Source organism: Aedes albopictus, chromosome 2 (assembly GCF_035046485.1).
Source record: "Aedes albopictus strain Foshan chromosome 2, AalbF5, whole genome shotgun sequence".
Taxonomy (NCBI): domain Eukaryota; kingdom Metazoa; phylum Arthropoda; class Insecta; order Diptera; family Culicidae; genus Aedes; species Aedes albopictus.
Window position 1 is genome coordinate 207,902,479 of NC_085137.1, and position 22,951 is coordinate 207,925,429.

The following is a 22,951-nucleotide window of genomic DNA, read 5'->3' on the forward strand; positions in this document are numbered from 1 at the left end:
AGTTGCCTCAATAGCGTATCTGCTACGAGATTCCACAAAAGCGGTGATAAGACTCCCCCTTGGGGGCACTCACAAACACTCAATTTCCTAATCCCTGCTAGATGCAATGTCGAGAAGAGATATCGGTTTTTGAGCATTGGGTGAATCCAATTGGAAATCATTGGAGATATACCATGACTCCGTGCGGCTTCCAATATGGCATTGAAAGGCACGTTGTCAAACACCCAGACAAGACTGCTTTTGAGCGAATGCTTTCTCGATATCGTAAACAACCTTGTGTAAAAGAGTCACAGTGGACTTACCAGATTGGTAGGCATGTTGGTTTACATGAAGAGGCACGTTGGCCAGATGAACATCACGGATGTGATGATCCACAATGTTAGAACGCATTTCAGAAGAAAAGGGGTCAAACTGATAGGTCTGAAACTCTTCGCTTCTTCATACGACGCACGACCCACTTTTGGAATAAACTTTACAGTAATATCCCGCCAGGATATGGGAATATACCCTGTAGCAAAACTGCAAACAAGTAGTTTTTTTCAAAACATGTTTGAAATATTTAAATCCCTTCTGAAGCAAAATAGGATAAATCCCATCTGCCCCAGGAGATTTGAAAGGAGTAATATCCATACATCCAGGGAAGTGTGTGCTGAATAAGCATTCCAGAACTTCCTCATCAGAGGAAGTCAGATCGCCATTTGGCAAACGAAGTTCGTTCACCCGGAAATCCTTAGATTTCGCAAGGATTTTGTTTAACCGACTGACTTCACTCAAGCTGGAAACATTTGTACAAAGGTTTTTCCAGCCGGATCGTTCAGCAGACCGGAAAGCTTTCCTGTAGGCCTTGCGAGCCGACCTGAAAGCCTCCGAACCAGCCGAACGTCGTCTGTTCCAACTCTATCTGTTTCCGGAGTTTCGCCAGATCAGAGTTCCACCAAGGGGTTCCTCTTGTGATCTTCACAGACCGTAGAGGGCATGCTTCTTCAAAAGCTTCCATGATGAAGGTCGTTGTAGTATCAACGGCATCATCTAAATCACTTGGAGTGTCAATGGATGGTGAGTATTCATGAAATTTGGCCGCAACCAAATCAGTAAAAAGATTCCAGTTTGTGGACCGAGGATTCCTTAAACGCAATGTTTGCGAAGTAACATTTAAATGTTCAAAAAATATATAGCGTTGGTCAGATAAAGATTCTTCATCTGACACATGCCAATTGATCAGCTCGTGACTAATTCTGATAATATTGATGATCAACTTCAAACGGGCTTGAACAGCCGTTACCTCCAAAAAATTGTAATTGAAGGCATTGAAATCGTTACTTGACAAAACAGAGATGCATGGACATGTGTGAGTATGCATCTTATTATAAGAGCCAGGAGAGGGGTATTAAGAATTCGTACAAAAAAACTTTGAGGTCCAGGCCACAAGTTGTGTATGGGGAAGTACTTTTCGTAATGTTTCGTAATTTATCACCGGTAAATTTAGATACACCCAAAAAAATTTTTACCTTATTTTTTCGATGACGTAAAAATATCGAAAGAAAAATGCTCCAGCGCAAAGCAGCAACAAGGAACGTGACTTCACCTGTCTTCATCATGTATCGATTATCGACACCATCCATCCAAGTCATTGAGAAGCCATCGAACGGTGCACCAAAGTGCCAGCCTCAGCCAGCCTCAGCCAGTTGACACGTTGTTGGTTGATGCAGATGTGCAAAAGCAAAGAGAAGCAAAAAAAAACTCAATTTAAATTCAAATCGCATTAGGATCATTGCCATCATCCGAGACGTAAATACCTGACTGAAGCTGGAACGAGCATCCGCCATGCGGCCGCCTCGCCGTGACCGTCTGTGTTCTTCGCATCGCGATACGGCTAGTAGCGTTGTTGTAGGAAGTGCCTGACAACAACCGCGCGCAACTGCTCGAAAGCAGCATGAAAAATGTGGTTCCTGTTCAGAATCGAATCTACCTTCTTGGAGTTCCTCTGTCCGCAAGGAGGCGTCAAAAGCCAGCAGGAGGCACGTCAGACAGACTTTTGGACCGGGGGAAAACAATTTCAAAATAAACATTTATTTATTTTCATTTCCTGGACGTTTCCGGGGGATGGCAATCGTATAACGAAGTTTTTCCGTCCGTCATATGATTCGTTTCTTCCTTGAATGACCAGGAAACGCCAGGAAACGGCGACGATCGTTGTAGCGGAAAATTCATCAGCTCATTTTTCATGATTCGATTTCTGGCCTACGGTACTGATTCTAAATGTGTTTCCTTCTTTTCCACTCTTGTTCGCAGTGCCACCGAACATCGACGATTCGCTCAGCTCCAGTGACGTCATAGTCCGGGAGGGGTCCAACGTGACGCTGAAGTGTCGCGCCACGGGGAGTCCGCAGCCACAGGTCAAATGGAAGCGGGACGATAATTCTAAAATAGCTATTAATAAGTCGTTAAGTGGTAAGTATCGGATGGGCCGTGGCAGATGTTGGTGGAGAGCTGATGTAATAAGGTTTCAGGAAGTGATTTTTGATTTTGGAAGTGATTCGATTGACAATGTTTGTTGGGTATGGCTTAAGGAATGGCTGGATGAGAGTTGAGTGACGCTCAGTATGTAAGCAACCGACCGAAATGCAAACTACGATTCCACAGGCTGGTCAGTCGGATGAAAGCTACTGTTCTGTCAGGTAATGAACTGGTATATGTCTGGCCGAAGCCTTCGATACTACGCACCTAATCAAACCAACGATTGGTTCCAGAACTGCATTATCTTGTGATGTCTGCAGCTTCACCCTGCTACACTGCGCCACTCCACGCTCCCGTGTTATCCGCTTACGACAGAACGCCGAATAGAGGAAAGCTACAACGTACGTCTGCCGCTCAATGTTCCTCAGTTGATTGTCCGGTTCATCGGCCGGTTCACCCTGCTACACTGTGTCACTCCATGCTCCCTTGTTATCCGTGTTAATTCCACGTCGGCCCGCCGAATAAAGGAAAGCAACAATGCACGTCTGCCGCTCAACGTTCTTCAGTTGTTCATCGGGTTCATCGACCGAATGCAAACTACGATTCCACAGGCTGGTCAGTCGGATGAAAGCTACTGTTCTGTCAGGTAACGAACTGGTATATGTCTGGCCGAAGCCTTCGATACTACGCGCCTAATCAAGTCACTGGTTCCAGAACTGTACACATCTTGTGCCGTCTGCAACTTCACCCTACTACGCTGCGCCGCTCCACGCTCTCTTGTTATCCGCGTACGGTGGCACGCCGAATAGTGGAAAGCTAAAACGCACGTCTGCCGCTCTACGTTCTTCAGTTGTTCGTCCGGTTCATCGTCCGAAACCATACAGCTCGTATGGCACGTCGATTGAAGCAGGCTGCTGTTTTGTTAGGTAACGAATTAGTATATGTCAGGTCGAAGCTTTTGATACTGCGCGCCTAATAAAGTCGATGAGTGTTTCCAGAACTGAATGCGTACCATCTGCTCCGCGCTGTATTCATGCTGCTTCCCCACATGTGAGATGCTCTTCTGGACTACGGCAGACAACTACTGATCATCTAGAGTCCATCATCCGGAGGAACCCCTAATTCCAATTGAATTGTTTGTTTATATTTATTTATACAGTTTGTTTTTTATTTATATTTTGAATTTTGTAATTATTGTAAGTTAAGCATAAGTTAAAACACTTCCTTCAAAGAGAAACTTTCTCACTGGAAGTGTGCCATGAATTGTAAATGATATATGAAAAGAAGAGGAGGTTTTATGCCTTTGGGAGAAGAGATTCTGATAGAAAGAATTTCACTCCCAGGGGCTTTTCCCTGCTCCACAATAAAAACAATAAAAAAAAAAAAAAAAAACCTTTTGGAGGATCGGATAATCAATTCTAGTGGGAACTGTGGTCGTAAGCTGACAGACAAAGGGGGAGGGGTTTACTTTCGCAAGTCTAAGTGTCTGTTCTCCAGGTTGGGAGCGGTTCACACCAGTGTCTATTCCTGATGTTAGGGGCGGCTGAACAATTTCCAAGTGCTACTTAGTGAAGGACTCTAAGCTGATCATGGTCGCCTAGGAAGCTGTGTAACAGGGTATCACCAGCCATAAGAAAGGATTGTTACAGAAAGTCAGCAAGAAAGTAACCTGAACCGAAACCAATGATACCTGGGTCTGCCTATCGCTTTACTTCATCTGGATCATTCGCATACTTGCCGATCTACTGAAGGACCACGGGCTCAGTGTCACAGTGCTGTAGGATGTGTGTTAGCTAGGAATCATGAAAACGTTTAGAGGTAATCAATCAACTATCAAAGCTACGGTAACACACGCGAGCTAGGAACAGCTTTCATCGTGATGGGCGGTATGCAAGCACGTGATCTGTTGATGGCCAATCGACGAAAGAATGTGAAGGTTGAGAATCAAGGGCCGATTCTTCAACTTCAGCATAATAAACGTGCACAGTCCTCACTCCGGAAGTACTGATGATGACAAGGCGCATTTCACGTGCAGCTCGAATGTAAGTACGATCGCTGTCCAAGCCACGACGTCAAGATCATCATAGGAGGCTTAACTGCTCAGGTAGGTAAGGAGGAACAATTCAGACCGACGTTTGGAAAATTGAGCGCCCAGCAACTAATAACCAGGTGGCTTAATTGTCGTGTAGCATGACGAAGCCGATGTAAGGGATCATCCATAAATTACGTAGCATTTAAGCGGGGAGGGGGAGTATCATAATATGCTACGAGCCATGTATTAGGTATGAATTAGTAAATTGGACACCTTGTTAAACACTAAGTGATTAGATAAGTGGATGAATTAATTTTGTAAAGTGAGCTTTTGATATAATGGATTGGCGAGTAGGTGTGTTGGGCTGCAAAACGGTGAGTCGATAAGGAGAGCGTCCAATATAGCTCTGGTCCTCACAAGTTCCTACCTCATGCTTCCACGGGTCAAGCGATGACAAAGACCGCCAGCTAAGAGTTGTGTGCTTAGCTGGTAGTGCAGCCTGGGCACTGTTGTCCTTCTGACTTCAGCTAGATTGAGGAGGTACGATCCGAGTGTCTGTTCACCAAGGAGGTGCGGCTCAAACAGCGTCTGTTCTGGCATCCAGCGGCTGAGTAAGAAACGCTGCACCACGCCCAGCTAGATTCAAGGTGGTAGCCCCATCAGCGTGGTCGTCCCAGTGTTGGTTGGGACGTTAAACAGAACTGGCACGATGGCCCTCCGGCGAGACAGGAGTGTTGGCGTAGGCCCAATAAGCCACCCGTAAGAAACCCCATTGCGAATAACATAGGAGAAAAAAAGACTCGATACAATCGGCAAAAACCCACGCGACGAAATAAGGACTACGATTGGAAACTTGGAACATGGAATTGCAAGTCACTAGGTTTCGCAGAATGTGACAGGATAAATCTACGACGAACTACATCCCCGCAACTTCGACATCGTGGCGTTGCAGGAACAGAAAGTGTGGAAAAGCGGGCATCGAGCGGATACCTTCTACCAAAGCTGTGGTACCACCAATGAACTGGGAACAGGATTTATAGTGTTGGGCAAGATGCGACAACGTGTGATCGGGTGGCAGCCGATCAACGCAAGGATGTGCATGTTGAGAGTTAAGGGCCGTTTCTTCAACTACAGCATCATCAACGTCCACTGCCCACACGAAAGGAGACCCGATGACGAGGAAGAAGCGTTCTACGCGCAGTTAGAGCAAACATACGATGGTTGCTCGCCGCGTGACGTGAGAATCGTTGTCGGCGACATGAACGCGCAGGTAGGAAGGGAGGAAATGTACAGACCGGTAATCGGGCGAAACAGCCTGCACGCCGTATCGAATGATAACGGCCAGCGATGCGTAAACTTTGCAGCCTCCCGTGGTATGGTAGTCCGAAGCACCTTCTTCCCCCGCAAAGATATCCACAAAGCCACCTGGAGATCACCCGACCAACAAACAGAAAATCAAATCGACCACGTTCTAATCGACGGTAAATTCTTCTCGGATATAATCAACGTCCGCACATACCGCAGTGCGAATATAGATTCGGATCACTACTTAGTCGCTGTATGCATGCGCTCAAAACTTTCGACAGTTATCACCACGCGTCGAAGTCGAACGCCGCGGCTCAACATCGAGCAACTTCGTAAGGGGCTGTTCATAAACCACGTAGACCAAAATTAGGCCATCTCAGAACCCCCCTCCCCCCACGTAGACTTTTGTCCATACAAAAAATTTGAAATTTGTATGGAGCGTGGACTTTGGCCAGACCCTCCCCTCCCCCCCCAAAAAGTCTACGTGGTTTATGAACGGCCCCTAACGTAGAAGTGGCTCAAGACTACGCGCAGCAGTTAGCAGTGGCCCTACCAACGGAAGAGCAGCTTGGCGCAGCTACACTTGAAGATGGCTGGAGGGACATCCGATCCGCCATTGGTAGTACCTCGGCTACAGCACTACCAAGCATTACCAAGATTTGGGAGGAGGAAGTATTACCGGAGGATTGGATGGAAGGTATCGTGTGTCCCATCTACAAAAAGGGCGACAAGTTGGATTGCGGGAACTACCGCGCGATCACACTACTGAGCGCTGCCTACAAAATACTCTCTCAAATTTTATGCCGCCGTCTATCACCGATTGCAAGAGCTTGGTTTCGCCGACGATATTGATATTATTGCTCGTAAATTTGAGACGATGGCGGAAACGTACATCCGACTAAAGAGTGAAGCCAGGCGAATCGGATTAGTCATTAATGTGTCGAAGACAAAGTACATGAAGGCAAAGGACTCCAGGGAGGAATCACCGCGCCCGCCACCCCGAATTCATATCGACGGTGATGAAATCGAGGCGGTTGAAGAATTCGTATACTTGGGCTCACTGGTGACCGACGACAACGACACCAGCAGAGAAATTCAGAGGCGCATTGTGGCAGGAAATCGTGCCTACTTTGGACTCCGCAGAACTCTACGATCGAATAAAGTTCGCCGTAACACGAAGTTAACCATTAGTATGGGACACGCTTGTATGGAAAAAATAAATCCTCGCTCCAATCTAAAAAAGATCCCATTCAGGTCCCATATGATCTGTGCAAAATTTCAGCGCAATCGGTGAAACTATAATTTAGCGCAAGCGGCTCAAAGTTTTCATATGATTTACTATGGGAACAGTTACACTTTCAATCAAAAAATCCCAGAGGTCGCCCTTTGTCTCCTTAATTCAAATCGATCAACGTTTCTAGTAGAAAAATCATTTGTGAAACTTTCCTTCCAAGACCGCGAAACGATAGGATGCTTGTGGAAAAAGTTATTGATTTATTACCGATTAGTGACCCAACGAATGGCTTTTTGTTTTGTTTTATCAGCAGCACTGCTGCTGCCGTTGTTGCATGGGGTGGCGGGAGGCATCACCACCCCCAGAAACAGCAGCAGCCAAGGCAGCAGCTACAGTGCTGCTAATAAAACAAAACAAAAAGCCGTTCGTTGGATCACTAATCGGTAATAAATCAATAACTTTTTCCACAAGCATCCTATCGTTTTGCGGTCTTGGAAGGAAAGTTTCACAAATGATTTTTCTACTAGAAACGTTGATCGATTTGAATTAAGGAGACAAAGGGCGACCTTTGGGATTTTTTGATTGAAAGTGTAACTTTTCCCATAGTAAATCCTATGAAAACTTTGAACCGCTTGCGCTAAATTATAGTTTCACCGATTGCGCAGAAATTTTGCACAGTTCATACAGGACCTAAATGGAATCAAAAAAGTCGACTGGAGCGAGAATTTGATGTTTGTCCCATACTATTAACCATCTACAAAACGTTGATTAGACCGGTCGCCCTCTATGGGCACGAAACATGGACCCTACGTGCAGAGGACCAACGCGCCCTTGGAGTTTTCGAACGGAAGGTGTTGCGCACCATCTACGGCGGAGTGCAGATGGAAGACGGGACTTGGAGAAGGCGAATGAACCACGAGCTGCATCAGCTGCTGGGAGAACCAACCATCGTCCATACCGCGAAAATCAGGAGGCTACGGTGGGGTCATCAGGATGTCGGATAGCAACCCGACTAAAATGGTTCTCGAGAGTCATCCGACCGGTACAAGAAGACGTGGAGCGCAGCGAGCTAGGTGGGTCGACCAAGTGGAGGACGATCTGCGGACCCTACGCAGAGTGCGGAACTGGAGACAAACATCCATGGACCGAGTGGAATGGAGGCGGCTCCTATGTACAGCAGAGGCCACCCCGGCCTTAGCCTGACCGGTAAGTAAGTAAGTGTTGGTAAGTGAGGGGGTTCAAAAGTGAGTGAGTTGGTAAATGAAACATGACGTAAGTGAGGAACTAGCTGCATGTATTCTAATGCACATGTAAGATAAGTTAGCTATTACAGCATCCCTAATGAGCCATTCCACGAAGTCACAACAATGTTGATGGGTTTTCATTCATAAAATCGGCTAGTGGACTATGAAGCCAATTTTTCACAATAAAACGAAACAATGTGTAACACATCTTGGTAAAATATCTCAACGTACTACTCCATCTCAATGACTACACCAGCCTGGGATCAAACGGGTAGTGTTCTTTACGTAGCCAGAAGTGAAGCGGCGCAGCATGAAAATCCATTGTACTGAGAATTGTTGACACTTGACAGTGTGGATCTTTCTTTCTTTCTTTCTTCTTGGCGTAACGTCCTCATTGGGACAAAGCCTGCTTCTCAGCTTAGTGTTCTATGAGCACTTCCACAGTTATTAACTGAGAGCTTCCTCTGCCAATGACCATTTTGCATGCGTATATCGTGTGGCAGGCACGAAGATACTCTATGCCCAAGGAAGTCAAGGAAATTTCCTTTACGAAAAGATCCTGGACCGACCGGGAATCGAACCAGTCACCCTCAGCATGGTCATGCTGAATACCCGTGCGTTTACCGCCTCGGCTATATGGACAGTGTGGATCACATACGTTTAAACCAATGAAATGATGTATCTATGCCAACGAGCACAACGTTGTCATTACCAGCAACTGAGGTCGGAGCGTTTGAACAAATGGGATCCCCATCGTCAACCGATCTAAGCAGACATTGTTTTTATGCTACAACGTTTCATTCCGGTCTGCAGAAAGAACACCACCCAACAGATCCGAGGTTTGCACGCTTTGATCCAAGTTATGCTAGCTACCACAACATTGAAGGGTGGAGAAGAGGGCATGGGTTTCATTACCCAGTTACGGTATCACCCACCTATAAATTGTAAACTTTCGTAAACTTTCTTTTATTAATGACAGATGCCAACCTCATTAATCATCATTCGTGGCCATCACTATCAATCACGAGCACATGCTTATTAGAGTGGGTCATCGTTTATATGGAAAAATGAAAAATTCAATGGTATCCTATCAGATCAAAGTTTTTTAGATCCCATTTCAGGACCCAAATAAGTGTGCAAAATTTGGGCACGATCGGTTATGTCTACGTTTTGCGCATCGCGTTTGAATTTTGTATGGGGTTTTACTTAGGAAAACACCCTTTTTGCATTTCTCTCATAACAAGCTCGATTTTGTCTGAAAACGTGTAACCGATAAAGTGAAAACATAGCCTAGGGTATCCTGAAAAACTTTGTCGAAGACCGCGAAGTGATCTGATGCTTATGAAAAAAGTTATAGCGTTGGCATTGCTTGGCAAAACAACATGATTTTGTTGCTATTGTTATTCCTTTACATGTCAAAACATAAACACATGTATGCGGTTCGTTGGTTATAACTATTTCCACAAACATCGGATCGCTCCGCGGTCTTGAACAAAGTTTTTCAGAACATCCTAGGCTATTATTTTACAGTATCGGTTAAAAAGTTTCAGACAATTTTTTTCAACTTATGGCTAAAATGCAAAAAAGTATGTTTTCCCATACAAAATCCCATACAAATTTCAATTGTAATGCACAAAGTGTAGACGCAACCAATCTTGCTCAAATTTTGCACACACACTCAGGACCCGAAACGGAATTAAAAAAGCTTTGATCTGAGAAAACGGTTCCGATGACCCACACTAATGCTTATTCACTGATTCGCTCACTGACTCACTCATTTCCTCACTAACGGGCTTTCTCATCAACTCATTCGCTCACTCGTTCAATCACTTACCAACTAACTCACTCATTCAATTAGTAGCTCACTACATCACTCACTAACTCACTCATTTACTCACACCCTCATTTACTAACAGGCTCACACAGTCTTCACTTCACTAACTCACTAGATAACTCAATCACTCATTTGCCCATCTGCTCACTCTTTTATCAACTCAATCATTATTCAATATTTCAACTCACCACATCACCCACTAAGTCATTACATCACTCACTGACAGGCTCGCTCACTTAATACCACACCCACTTAGCAACTCACGCTCTCATTAAATTATTAACTCACAACATCATTTACTAACTCGTTACATCACTCACTAACAAGCTCACTCACTTACTAACTCACACACTTAGCAACTCACCCACCCATTAAGTTATCAACTCACTACACACATTCACTCACTATCAGACTCACTGACTCACTAATGCACTAATTCACTAACTCATCACTCGCTCACTCACTCATTTACTAGTCAGCTCACTACATTACTCACTAGCATACGACACGAAGCGAAACAGGACATAACACTTTTTGTTCTTACAAAAAACGAAAAAAGGATATAAATTTTCTTTTTCCCAAGTATGAAGCTGTATTAGTTTTAATTAGTAACCAGTTGGACATCGTCCTGATGATGGATGACAACAAACCTGAAACCGGTCGTAAAAAAAAGCGAAGACGGCTAATAACAAGACAGACATCTATTCTCATGCTCCTAATACTCTGGCAACGACAAACACACTAGCGTCGCGAACGACTTCAGGGAACAACATCATAAATAAGTGTGTGTGCGATGCTACACCTGCCGTGTACGAATATGCAGGTAAACGCACACAATCATGTTTTAATGTTCCCAGGAATCATTGAGGGCGTTTCGACCATGTCGCCTGCGACAGGGTGGGAGCTGTCTGTCTTGTTATTAGTCGTCTTAGAAAAAAGGTAAATTTAGGGTATGTGTTCCATCATTAATCTCACGCTCCCATATTCATCCTATTCGAAAACAAGCGATAACGGCACCGATTGATCCCGTGCTTTTTGGTTTCATGGGTGCTCACTTCTAACAAAAAATACAAAAATAAGAAACAAAACAAACACCGCTTCAATCCTTTGTTTTTCGTAGGATGAAAATGGGAGCCACATGCTTAAGAAGGGAACCAATACCCAATACCCTTTTTTGTTTTTTTTTTGTAAGAACAAAAAGTTTTATGTCCTGTTCCGCGTCGTTTCGTATGATTGTGATATAGTTTTTACGTTGCACTAATCTCGAAAATATGAGTGATAACTCACTAGCTTACTATATTCCATTTTTACTTACAAACTCATTCATTTACTCACTAACAATCATTTACTCACTAATTCATTCATTTACTTACGAACTAATTCACTCATTAACAAACTCACTCACTTACTCATTTGCTTATTGATTTACTCGTTTACTTACACATTATCTCTCTAACAAACTGATTTTTTCAATAACTCACAAACTCACTCAGTCACATACTTCGTTTCATTTTCATTTATTTACCACATGAACTCATTTACTTACTAAATAACCAGTTTACTCATTTTCTTCCACGCACTCACCAACTCACTAAGTCATCAGTTCTCTCATTCACCAACTTGCTCACACCTAAAGTCATTAACTCAATCTTTTACCAACTTACTCAGTCATTTATTAACTCCCTCATAATTATTTTTTCTCATTCCTTCACTCATTTGCACACTCATTTACAAACTCGCTCATTAGCTCACTGAATAAATCACTTAATGACTAACTCACTAATTCACTCACTAATACATGCACATTAGCCCATCAAAGCTCTATAACTTTCTCAGTCAGCAACTGACACACTCACCAACCCACTCAATCTTGGAGCAGCTCACACTCACACACTTATCATTGCACTAACTTTCTGACTCATTCACTAACTCCTTCACTCCTGGTTTTTTCTTATCTAATCATAAAGAATGTGTTAAAATGTGAAATCACTCTTATGTTATCTTTCGGCTCTGTTTTGCTGTAATACATTTGAGCCTTATGAATAATAGTTTTATAATGCTATACGAGAAGGTAACAGTTTTTGTTATTTAAAAAAATGAAAAAAACGTGCAGAAAAGATTACTTCAAGCGATAAAAAAGACGAGTATTTTTTGTAGAACTGATATGCGTAGAAATTTAGCCGACAGGACCACGTTTCTAGGCATAACATTCCCACTAAGTATTTTTAGTTAAAAACTGTATGTGTATACATTTTTGATTTAAAGTACCTCAAGCATGAAAATATAGGTTTCTCACAATACTATGAAAACTAAAACTCATTTTGTTGCACCGCTTTTTCGAAAGAAAGTAAAAACGTTTCTCAGTTTCAAGTTTTTGTACATGGGACAATTATGCGTAGAACGGCAGTAGAGATCACCACAACCGATGGAATCGCAAATCGACCACGTTCTGATTGACGGACGACACTTCTCCGGCATTATCGACGTCAGGACCTGTCGTGGTGCTAACATCGAATTCGACCACTATCTGGTGATGGCCAAACTGCACCCAAAACTTTCCGTCATCAACAATGTACGGTACCGACGGCCGCCTCAGTATAAACTGGAGCGAATGAAGCAACCGGATGTTGCCCAGCGTATGCGCAGAATCTCGAGACAGCGTTGCCAGACGAAGGCTAGCTGGATGTGGCCCCTCTAGAGGACTGTTGGAAAACAGAAAAAACGAGCACCATCGAGTACGTGGAAAGGAGTGAACGCAACAAATGGTTCAACGATGAGTGCAGAGCGTTTTTGGAGCAGAAGAACGCAGCACGGGCGGTAATGCTGCGGCAAGGAACCCGGCAGAACGTGGAACAGATGAAGAAACAGCAGACCCGCCTCTTTAAGGAAAGAGTGCCGTCTTGAAAAAGCGGAGTGCAAGGGAATGGAATAAGGACGGGAGCCTCTTGACGGATGGACGTGAGGTGATCGAATGGTGGAAGCAGCACTTTGACGAGCACGTTAATGGCGTGTATGACGTAGGTACGGGAGATCACGACAACGGAGGGAACGACGGAAATGAGCCAACTCTCACGCTGCGGGAAGTTAAGGATGCCATTCACCAGCTCAAAATCAACAAAGCAGCTGGTAAGGATTGTATCGCAGCTGAACTCATCAAGACGGGCCCTGAAAAGTTGGCCATCTGCTTACACTGGTTGATATTCAGTATCTGGAAAACCGAACAGCTACCGAAGGAGTGGAAGGGGTAATCTGCCCCATTCACAAAAAAGCGACTATTTTGAATGTGAGAACTTCAGAGCGATCACCATTTTGATTGCTGTCAACAAAGTGTTATCTAAGATCATCTTCCGTCGTTTGTCTCCTAAAACTGATTAGTTAGTGGGAAGTTATCAAGCCGGCTTCATCGACGGGCGGTCTACAAGGGGCCAGATCTTAGCCGTATGGAAAATCCTCATGAAATACCAGGTCTAGAAGGATCACTTATTTATCGACTTTAAGGCGACATACGACAGTATCGACTGCTCAAAGCTATGGAAAATCATGGACGAAAACGACTTTCCTGGGAAGCTGACCAAACATATCAAAGAAATGATAGACGGTGTTGTTCATTAGGATCACGCCGGATATGCGGATATCTTCAAAGAGATGTGAAGCACAGCAGGGCAGATGTGTGGGCCAGGTAGAACGTAATCTGGCGACATTGGATGTGAAGAGCGATAACCCCAAATCGAGTCTTATTGTGACACGTATTTGTTGTTTATGTATTATCATAAATGTGATGTAGAGCAAATAAATATAATATAGGTATTGCATGTATGTATGCATGTGTAGTGGCCGAATCTGTTCAAAATTTGGTGCACTTCAGAAAATTATAAAACTTACAACGGAAGTTTCCCACCAACATCGAAATGAGCAAACTGTCCTGCAAGCAGAAACCACTCCAAACTGTCCGCAATAATAAATTTCCCTTTATTTTCTTCTCCTTTATTCACGTGATTCGCACTGCCCAGTACTGGAGTGGGACGGAGAATCGGTGGAACTATCGAAAATCTCCCGCCTGGACATGGGTGCATACCTCTGCATTGCATCGAACGGTGTCCCGCCCACGGTGTCGAAGCGAATTAAAGTCAGCGTTGACTGTAAGTACTGGTATCCTTCCGTTTTTTTCTTCTCCAGCAAATGTGCTTGTTTGGGATCGTTTTTCAGTTCAACTGAAAGGGTATTGTGCACGGAACTGATGACAAAAAAGAAAGAAAGTAAAACCTCTGCTTTCCGGGAGCGCGAGAAGGGGGAGGTCTAATTTCACCAGCAATTTAAATTAAATTCATTTGCATCGCATTAACATTATCCTGGCGCGCCAGGAAAGAAAGGCTTCCGCAAAAGTGGCAGTGTCGAGTGCTAACCGACGACGGTGTGTGTCCTTGAAAGATGAGGGGGCCAGCGGGAAAGGGGTCTGGAAGGAACCGTGGGGAAATATGGAAATTAAGGGATTGTAACGAACCAGTTGCTTCCGCTGACTGGCTGGCTGCGGTAAAACAGAATGGATTAAGTGGAAAGTCGTTAAATTTGTCACCTTTCCGGAGGGATAATTACCGGTTATTGTTAACACACTGTGAGTTATGGTAAACCATGAGAGATGGGGCGATGAAGGTTGTGTTTACACAATTGATATCTGAAACCTGTAAATCCTAGACACTTTTTTTTTAATTCTTAATCACTCAACCTAATTTATTGCTCTTTTGTCCACTAGTGCACTACGTGACCGAATCCAGTTGGCAGCTGCAATTACACTTTGTACAGCGCCTGAATGTATTCTATCCTTAATTCTACTATATCGAACTACTGCCTTTGTGCTGCTTTCACTTTTCTACCCTGTCCATGATAGAACTACCCGAGCAGAAAGAAATAACAACTGAATAACATACCAAGATCTCTCTCTCTCTCTTCTTGGCGTAACGTCCTCATTGGGACAAAGCCTGTTTCTCAGCTTAGTGTTCTATGAGCACTTCCACAGTTATTAACTGAAAACTTCCTCTGCCAATGACCATTTTGCATGCGTATATCGTGTGGCAGGCACGAAGATACTCTATGCCCAAGAAAGTCAAGGAAATATCCTTTACGAAAAGATCCTGGATCGACCGGGAATCGAACCCGTCACCCTCAGCATGGTCATGCGTTTACCGCATCGGCTATATGGGCCCTTCTAACATACCAAGGTCTTAATCTTAAATACTATCATACCTCGATATGCTCTTCATTAGGTGGTAATAAGAGGCAAAATAACAAAAATGAATACCATAATTTTGTATCAATAACACCTAGAAAATAACAAGTCGTGTTATTTCAACACCCAATGCATACCTAAAATTTCCAGTGCTGTATTTGTTTTTCAAAAGGTATTGAATAACAAAGTAATAACATTTCTTATTAATAAATTGTACATTTTTCATCTACATTTTTCGATGTAATAGCAAAGCCTGTTCTTCAGTTATTTTCACTGCTTAAGCAACAAATACCACATCAATACCAAAATCTGCTCAAATACCTCCAATTGTGATTCGGATGCTCTCATAATTATATGAAGAATAATACAGCAATAACAGTTTTAGGCATTAGAGTACAGATTGCTCTTCCCGAGTAGAGGAGAATACCAAGTTAATAACTACGAAATCACATAACCTGTTTTTATATCTTGTTTTGTTATTATTAAATTATCAAGGCATAGCTTTTCCATAACAAATTTTGTTGGACAATCTCATTTTGTTATAATCAAGCTATTGATATACATTAACTAAATTACATTTAAATAACATGTTTTGTTGTACTATTGATCAACTTATCAGCAATAATACAACAGTAACAAATTTAGAAATCACAGCAACAATTCGACGATCATGACCTGTCCCTTTCTGTTGTTCCATTTTTGTATTCAGGTTAGAAGGAAATTTCTGAACGACTCATTTTAAGAATTCCTTAAATAATTTTCGGATAAACACTTGGAAGTTCTGGAGGAACCCTTCGATAAATCCCTGGAGAAGTCTTCAAGAGAACTCCTGGCGCAATTTTCTTAGAAATTCCGAAGGTAATTCTTCTGAGCAATGTTTAGAATTCTTGGCAAAATCTTTTGAAAAACACCTGGAGAAACATTCGGAAAAACTCCTGATGAAATCCTCAAAGAAATTTTCAGAGAAATTTTAAGATGAACTTCAGGACTAATGATCACAGGAAATTCTGAAGAAATCCTTGAAGGGATTCTATGCAGGATCCTGGAGGAATTTCTAGAGGAGTCCTTGAAAATCCATGAAAGGTTCCGTCGAAAGACTCTCGGAGAAATTTCTGAAATATTTTTGAAGTAATTTATGGTAAAGTTTATGATCAAATCTGTCGACGAATTTCTGGAAGAATTTTATGACAAAGTCACTTGACAAGCACAAAAGGAGTTTTTGACGGAATCCTTAGAGAAATAAATAGAGGAATTTTAGAAAAAATATATTGCAAACATTTCTAGTGAAAGTCCTGTAGGAATCATAAGAGGAAGTTCAGGAGAAATAATAGCATTTTTGGCGGAATCCTTGTAGAATCCAGGAGGAATATTCGACATAATTCTAGAATCCAGGGAAAATCGGAGGAATTAATCTGTACAATATTTCCAATATCCCAAAAATTTTCTGCAAAGCATTCTAAAAATTCTTTAGTTTCTACGCTAAAAAAATCAAAACAAAAGTCACAAATTGCTATCGACGATCAAACTTTTTCAAATACACGTGTTGATTTCAAAACCGAGCTCCGAAAACAATTAAAGTGGAAAAGTTTATGAATTACAGGTGGAAATCGAAGCTCGCCGTATTTGATAATATAGAAATTACTTAACCCTCTAATACCCAACCCCGCCTTTAGACGGGGTATAGTTTGAGAATTTTTGTTTCGTGGACAATCAATTTTTTTATATTTTTGGGTGATATTTAGGACTGTTTTGTATATCTTAAAATGATTTTTGGTGTCTTCTAAAGCGTATTTACATTTTTCAAAAATCATTGAAAAAATGATGTTTTAGTCACCTTTAAGAAATCATTGATTATATGGTATTGAATCGCTAAAATTTACATATTTTAGATTTTTTCCAAATCATTCTATCATAGTAGAATAGTTTAAGGGAGTCGAATACACTCTAAAATTACTTTCCTTAAAATTACACGAAAAATAAAATTTTCATTGAAAAAATTTTAAAATAAAAATATTTCAACAATAATCCTAAAATCTCAAAATGTTTTCGTCTAAAAAAATCGGTATCCCAAAGAGGCTTCAAAGAAAAATATAAACGTGTGTGGATGTTCAAAAATAAAAATTAGAAAAATCAAAAACCGAAAATCACAAAATCGAGAATTAAAAAGAATCATCTTCCAAAACATGTTTAAATCGATTTTAGATGACGAAAAATGATATTTAGATCAAAATCAAAAATTTGGGTATTAGAGGGTTAAGTTCGATTATCTTGCGACTTCAAATCTCTTAGAATGAATTAAAAGCTGAATATAGTATTCTTCGATCATTTGAAAATATTTCTTACAAGGTTGCGACCATTCATTTGCAAAGATTTACATTCATTTGCTATTATCTCAGTTCAGAAGCATGCTATCGAAAAACAATGTATGGATGAATTGAACCTTGTAATTTTATCTGAAAGTTTGCCGAATAACATTGGGGTCGCAAACGTATACCAAAGTCGTGAGCGTGCTGTAAAGGCAACTCTCCACGCGGTGAATGTAAATTATATTCACGCTGTGGAAAGTTACCTTCACAGCTTGCTCACGACTTTGGTATGCGTGTGCGACCCCAATGTTATTCGGCAAACTTTCAGATAAAACTACAAGGTTAAATACATCCATACATTGTTTTTCGATAGCATGCTTCTGAACTGAGATAATAGCAAATGAATGTAAATCTTTGCAAATGAATGGTCGCAACCTTGATTTCTTACGTCAGAGTCAGCAAGCCTCGTTGGCTAAATTTACGACTCGTGCTGAAAAAAAAAAAACAACTTTTCGCAACTATTTCGATAGTGTTAATAATTTTTAAATTTTTAATAGTTTTTTTTTTGTTTGTTCCTTATTTATTTTTGTCCCCCCCCCCCTCGTACCTGATGAGAGGTCTCGGACATAAAAGAATAATATTTACATAGGCATAAGTATTATACCTTATTTAGTAACGAGTTTGATATCATAGCAAATTCTGCTCTCCGATTACTATCAATAACATATTAATATTAAATTTGATTATGGAAATATTTTACGAATTTACTGTTATTAAGTTGTTATTGAAAGTAATAAAACAAGTTATTAAAATGGTTTTCCAGGAACATTTTTTTGTTATGGAATTTGTTATTTTGCCGCTTATGACAGACAAGTTTATTACACAATATGTTATGGTAATAACTTAATTATTGATTTTATTATTCAGTTATTTTGCCCAAATAACACAGCTCCTTATGCTGTTGTTATTCCCTTCTGCTCGGGTTTGCATGGTGTTTGTAAGTTATTCCCTTTTGCTCGGGTATGAACACAATAATGTTAATGTGTGGCTGCTGTTCCTTTTCCAGTCCAATTGGACCATCCATTATGCGTTGCGGTTGGCCGATTTCGAAATTCCGGATCCGTTAGTGTCAGTGAGGGCTCAGAAGAGAATCATTTCTTGAAGATCCTAAATACTCGATGAACTCACCACTTGACCGAGCATAAACTCGGTGAGCGTGAACTTTGGAGGTTTCACCGTAATAACTGAAGAGATCTGCATACATCTTGTGTGCCCCCACGATAGTGATCATTGCTCTGACTCTTTAACACTGTTGCGAAACACCTTTACAAACTAAAGTGAGTATTTTCCAAAAACAAATTTGTTATCCACGTGTTTTACAAGTTTTACAAGGCCGGTACAAATCCCATTTTCTTCTTTTGTCACATTGCTCGTTGAGTCGTCAAGGGGGGGCATGATAAATAATAAACGATTTTGATGAAAAGTTACCCAAACAATTAGGCAAAATCATCAAACTCATCGAATTTATTAAGAAATTTTCTCGGCGACTCTAATTTCATTGTAAAATTTTTAAATTTCTTGAACAATTTATTTATGTCCCCCCTCAAAATGCCGTTTTCCTACCAAAATTTTCCGAGGGGGCGGTGACATAAGAGAAAATCGAAATTTGTGTCAGCCTAATCTGTGCATCATAATATTACTAAATGAATGAAATGATTGATAATATTCATAAACACCTTGAACAAAATGATTATAAAAATTTAAAATATGTTACGTTCTAAATAATTCAATCGGCAACTAGCATTCATGAAGATATTTTAAAGACACTGAAAATTCGTGTAACGGCTGAGGTACGGAAATCGCAAGTTCATTCCGATGTTATATCCTGCTGCAATCCCTCCCATTTAAAAGTCCCACACAAACTCAACCAGAATCCCATCATCGTCATCATCATCGTTGATCTATGCACGTCTCACGCCAGAAAACGTGAAAAAATCGAACGATAAAAACCGAAATCGGTAGCGACTAGAAGAAATCCGTCGTCATTCCCACCTCCACCTTCACCCTCCTATCAGAACTACACCGCCACGCTGCCGTCTGAGATATCGTTCGCCCTAAGCCGCACATGATTTTCCCTCCCTCGACGTAGAGCAAAAGGGATGAAAAGACAAGATCCGGTTCCCGCCCTAGGCGCATAAAAAATTAAAGCTACACTTTTCTTGGAAGTTGATACGCCTCGGATTTACTTCTTTTATCTGTCTACAAATTCACACATGTCTTCCACCCCCTTGCTTTTGCAAAGAGGCCGTCGGTTCTCGTATGGCGTTCACCGCGGATATGCGAGGCAGTCTTTCAAAAAGGTCCATGAAATGATGTTGTGGTCATGTCCCGATTATACAATCGGTTGAAAAGCCATTCTGCAAGAGAATGGGGTATCCAGAAACTTTTCGCTACGGAAATTTCAAATTAACTTGATTTTTTTGGTCATAGAGTATCTTCGTGTTTGTCTTTCTTAGAACATCAAGCTTCTGAAATTGAAATTGACTACTTCCAACAAAGTTCAACAATCAAAATCAAAATCAACTCGAAAACACAAATTTTCATCAGCGTATGTAACCGAATTACTCCAAATTATGGTAATTCTCTAATAGTTGAACACTACCCAAATGTTGAACAATTTCTGAAATTTTTATTACAAATCTAACGTAAGTAATTTTCTCCATTTTACCTCCATAATAGGAACAGTGTGCCTAATGTTGTGGCAAGCGATTTATGATCGAAAACAGAGAGAAACGATAGTTTTATATTTTTCCATGCAAATTTGGATAGAAAACTACCGACTAACGTTTTGAAACCCCACAACGATTAAGGCTATTAATAGCGATTTAAAAAACGGTTTATTGGGCGATTCAGGCAAGAAATATCCCATGCATAAGATAGGCCAAAAAAAAGTCCTCAACTGCTTACAGCTCTGTACAGGGTGCGTGCGGTAATTTTGCACTAACCTTCAAACAGGAATATTTCATCGAAGGGTTGCAATAAAAATATAAATCCCACATCATCAAATGCACCATATTTCTAGTGAACTGTGAAAAATATAAAACCATTAATAATCAAAAACGTGGTGGTATGAGAGAATATTTTCAGATCCTATGTTATACACTAGCGCGCCCAATATCATTTCGGGTTCTACTATTTGTTGTGTAAATAAGACGAAATCAGTAAAATGTAATGTGTAAAAGCCCGATAATGATACACGAGACGTAATGATACAGATATGCTTCAAAAATTATAATGTAAATAATTCTGACGTGGTGATTTTAACACATTATCGAATAGCATCAATAAGAACTGGTTGTTTTTTCGATACACTAAGTCTAGGGTACAACTTTTTTTTAGCAAGCATCGGATCACTTAGCGGTCTTCAACAAAGATGTTCCGCATAGAATTCCTGCACATATTTGTACCAGTTTTACCATATAAACTTCAGACTACTCGAGCGATACCTAAGACCTTATCAATTCAGCTCAAATTTGTGCTGTAGCTTATGGGAGTCTAAAACAGCAAATTGAGGTGGTCAGACTTAGGAAATTTTAGTTTTAAATTTTCTGATAAATGTTTGAGCAGCCCTAGTAGAATACCATTGCTCAAATTAGAATTTCCGACTTCTTCCAGTTATTTCTCCGCTATCTTCCATTCCAGCGATGTAGTTTTTATGTAGGTAACAAGCCTATGGAATCCCCCAACTACACTGAAAAAATCAGCTTCATAGCGTTCTTGACAGCTGAGAAAATGCAGATAGTATGCAGCTGCTCCATAGATTTATACTCAAGTTGTTCGCATTTTCGTCTTCTAGAAACCTATTTTTAAATTTTATGGGATATTTTTTGAACGGCACACATAACGATGATACCATTGGAGCTCCTCGTACAAAAAATATTCAAGTTTTACCTAAAATAACACAATTGATGACCAAAATATAGAGAACAACACTAAAACGGACTTGCAGCGGTTCTCATGATCGTTCAAAAAAGGTGATCGATATTAGGACCACTTTTTTCTTCCTAAATCATTTTTTTTTATCCTAAATCATTGAAATAATCACAATTGTTCGCAAAAAAATCATTTAGTATAGGGGTAACTCTCGCTGAGACCGTCCCACTATTTACACCACGTCTTCAAAAATGTTTAAGGTGGCGATTTTCTGAAAGTCCTCTCCAAAAAAGTAAGGAAAATGCATTTGGCAAATCAAATTAGTGGACCCCCCGTTAGTTAGAGCCACAAGCATTTTGGCGGACCCCTCGATTTTTGTCAATTGTTGGTTCATATAAACCGTTATAACTCGAAAGTTTCGCCAGAAACCACCTAAAAACTATAGGTTGTTGAAAAGAGAGATGGTAGGGCTACTATTTACAGTTATAAAAAAATGGGTAGGCCATATTGATTTTGGCCGCCATCTTGGATTTTTATACCAAAACTGTTTTTGCACCATGTTGGCAACCACCGATTTTCAAAATTTTTGCGTCAATCGAAAGCGGGGACATTTTTACACAACATATCAAAAATTTAGAGATGTATCTTTTTCCTATCAAAAGTTATCTGCACTTTTGTGAATCATGCCACTTTCGCGCACTGGGCCAGGTGACGATTGTTTACATAAATGCAGCGTTATTTCACAGTGTTTACGAACATTTATTCTAAATCTGAATCCACTAATGAAAAGTTGAAAGTTTCAGCTTTTCAAAACACCAAAAAAGTTTAAAAAGCAATGCCCGCATCGTTGAGAAACAGTTAAAAATTAGAACAAACCTCCGATTTGCCCTAATTTTACTGCAGGTGCGTTTGTGTGTACAAGCAAGCGCCAACTTTGATGCTGTTGCGTGTCATTGCCGGTGCGCATGGAAATGTATGGAGAAAACGTGTCATGATTTACTAGGCTGACCATCCGTCCCGTATTTAACGGGACAACCAAATTTTCAAACACTCGTCATTGGAGCCTAGTTAACGTTTTTGACTCAATTATTCGTTCTTTCTAGCTGATATAGCATTATTAATAACATGCAGTTCTGTTTTTGGACATTGATTTTCTTTTTGTTGAGTTTCCAAAATGTGTCCCGTATTTAAACGGGACAAATCTGGTCAGCCTATGATTTACAAAAGTGCAGATAACTTTTGATAGGAAAAAGATACATCTCTAAATTTTCGATATGTTGTGTAAAAATGTCCCAGCTTTCGATTGACGCAAGAAATTTGAAAATCGGTGGTTGCCAACATGGTGAAAAAAAGGACTGATTCGGAAAAATGTACAAAAAATC

At 40.9% G+C, this 22,951-nt stretch overlaps 1 protein-coding gene across 1 annotated transcript in view; it reads left to right on the forward strand.

The window, feature by feature from the left end:
* LOC115264937 (lachesin-like) overlaps window positions 1–22,951 on the forward strand; it is a 378,560-nt gene that overhangs the window by 143,964 nt on the left and 211,645 nt on the right. Inside the window, exons 5-6 of the mRNA XM_029869087.2 lie at window positions 2,293–2,451; window positions 14,117–14,245. Of these exons, the coding sequence (XP_029724947.1) occupies window positions 2,293–2,451; window positions 14,117–14,245 (288 nt within the window). The remainder of the gene's footprint in view (window positions 1–2,292; window positions 2,452–14,116; window positions 14,246–22,951) is intronic.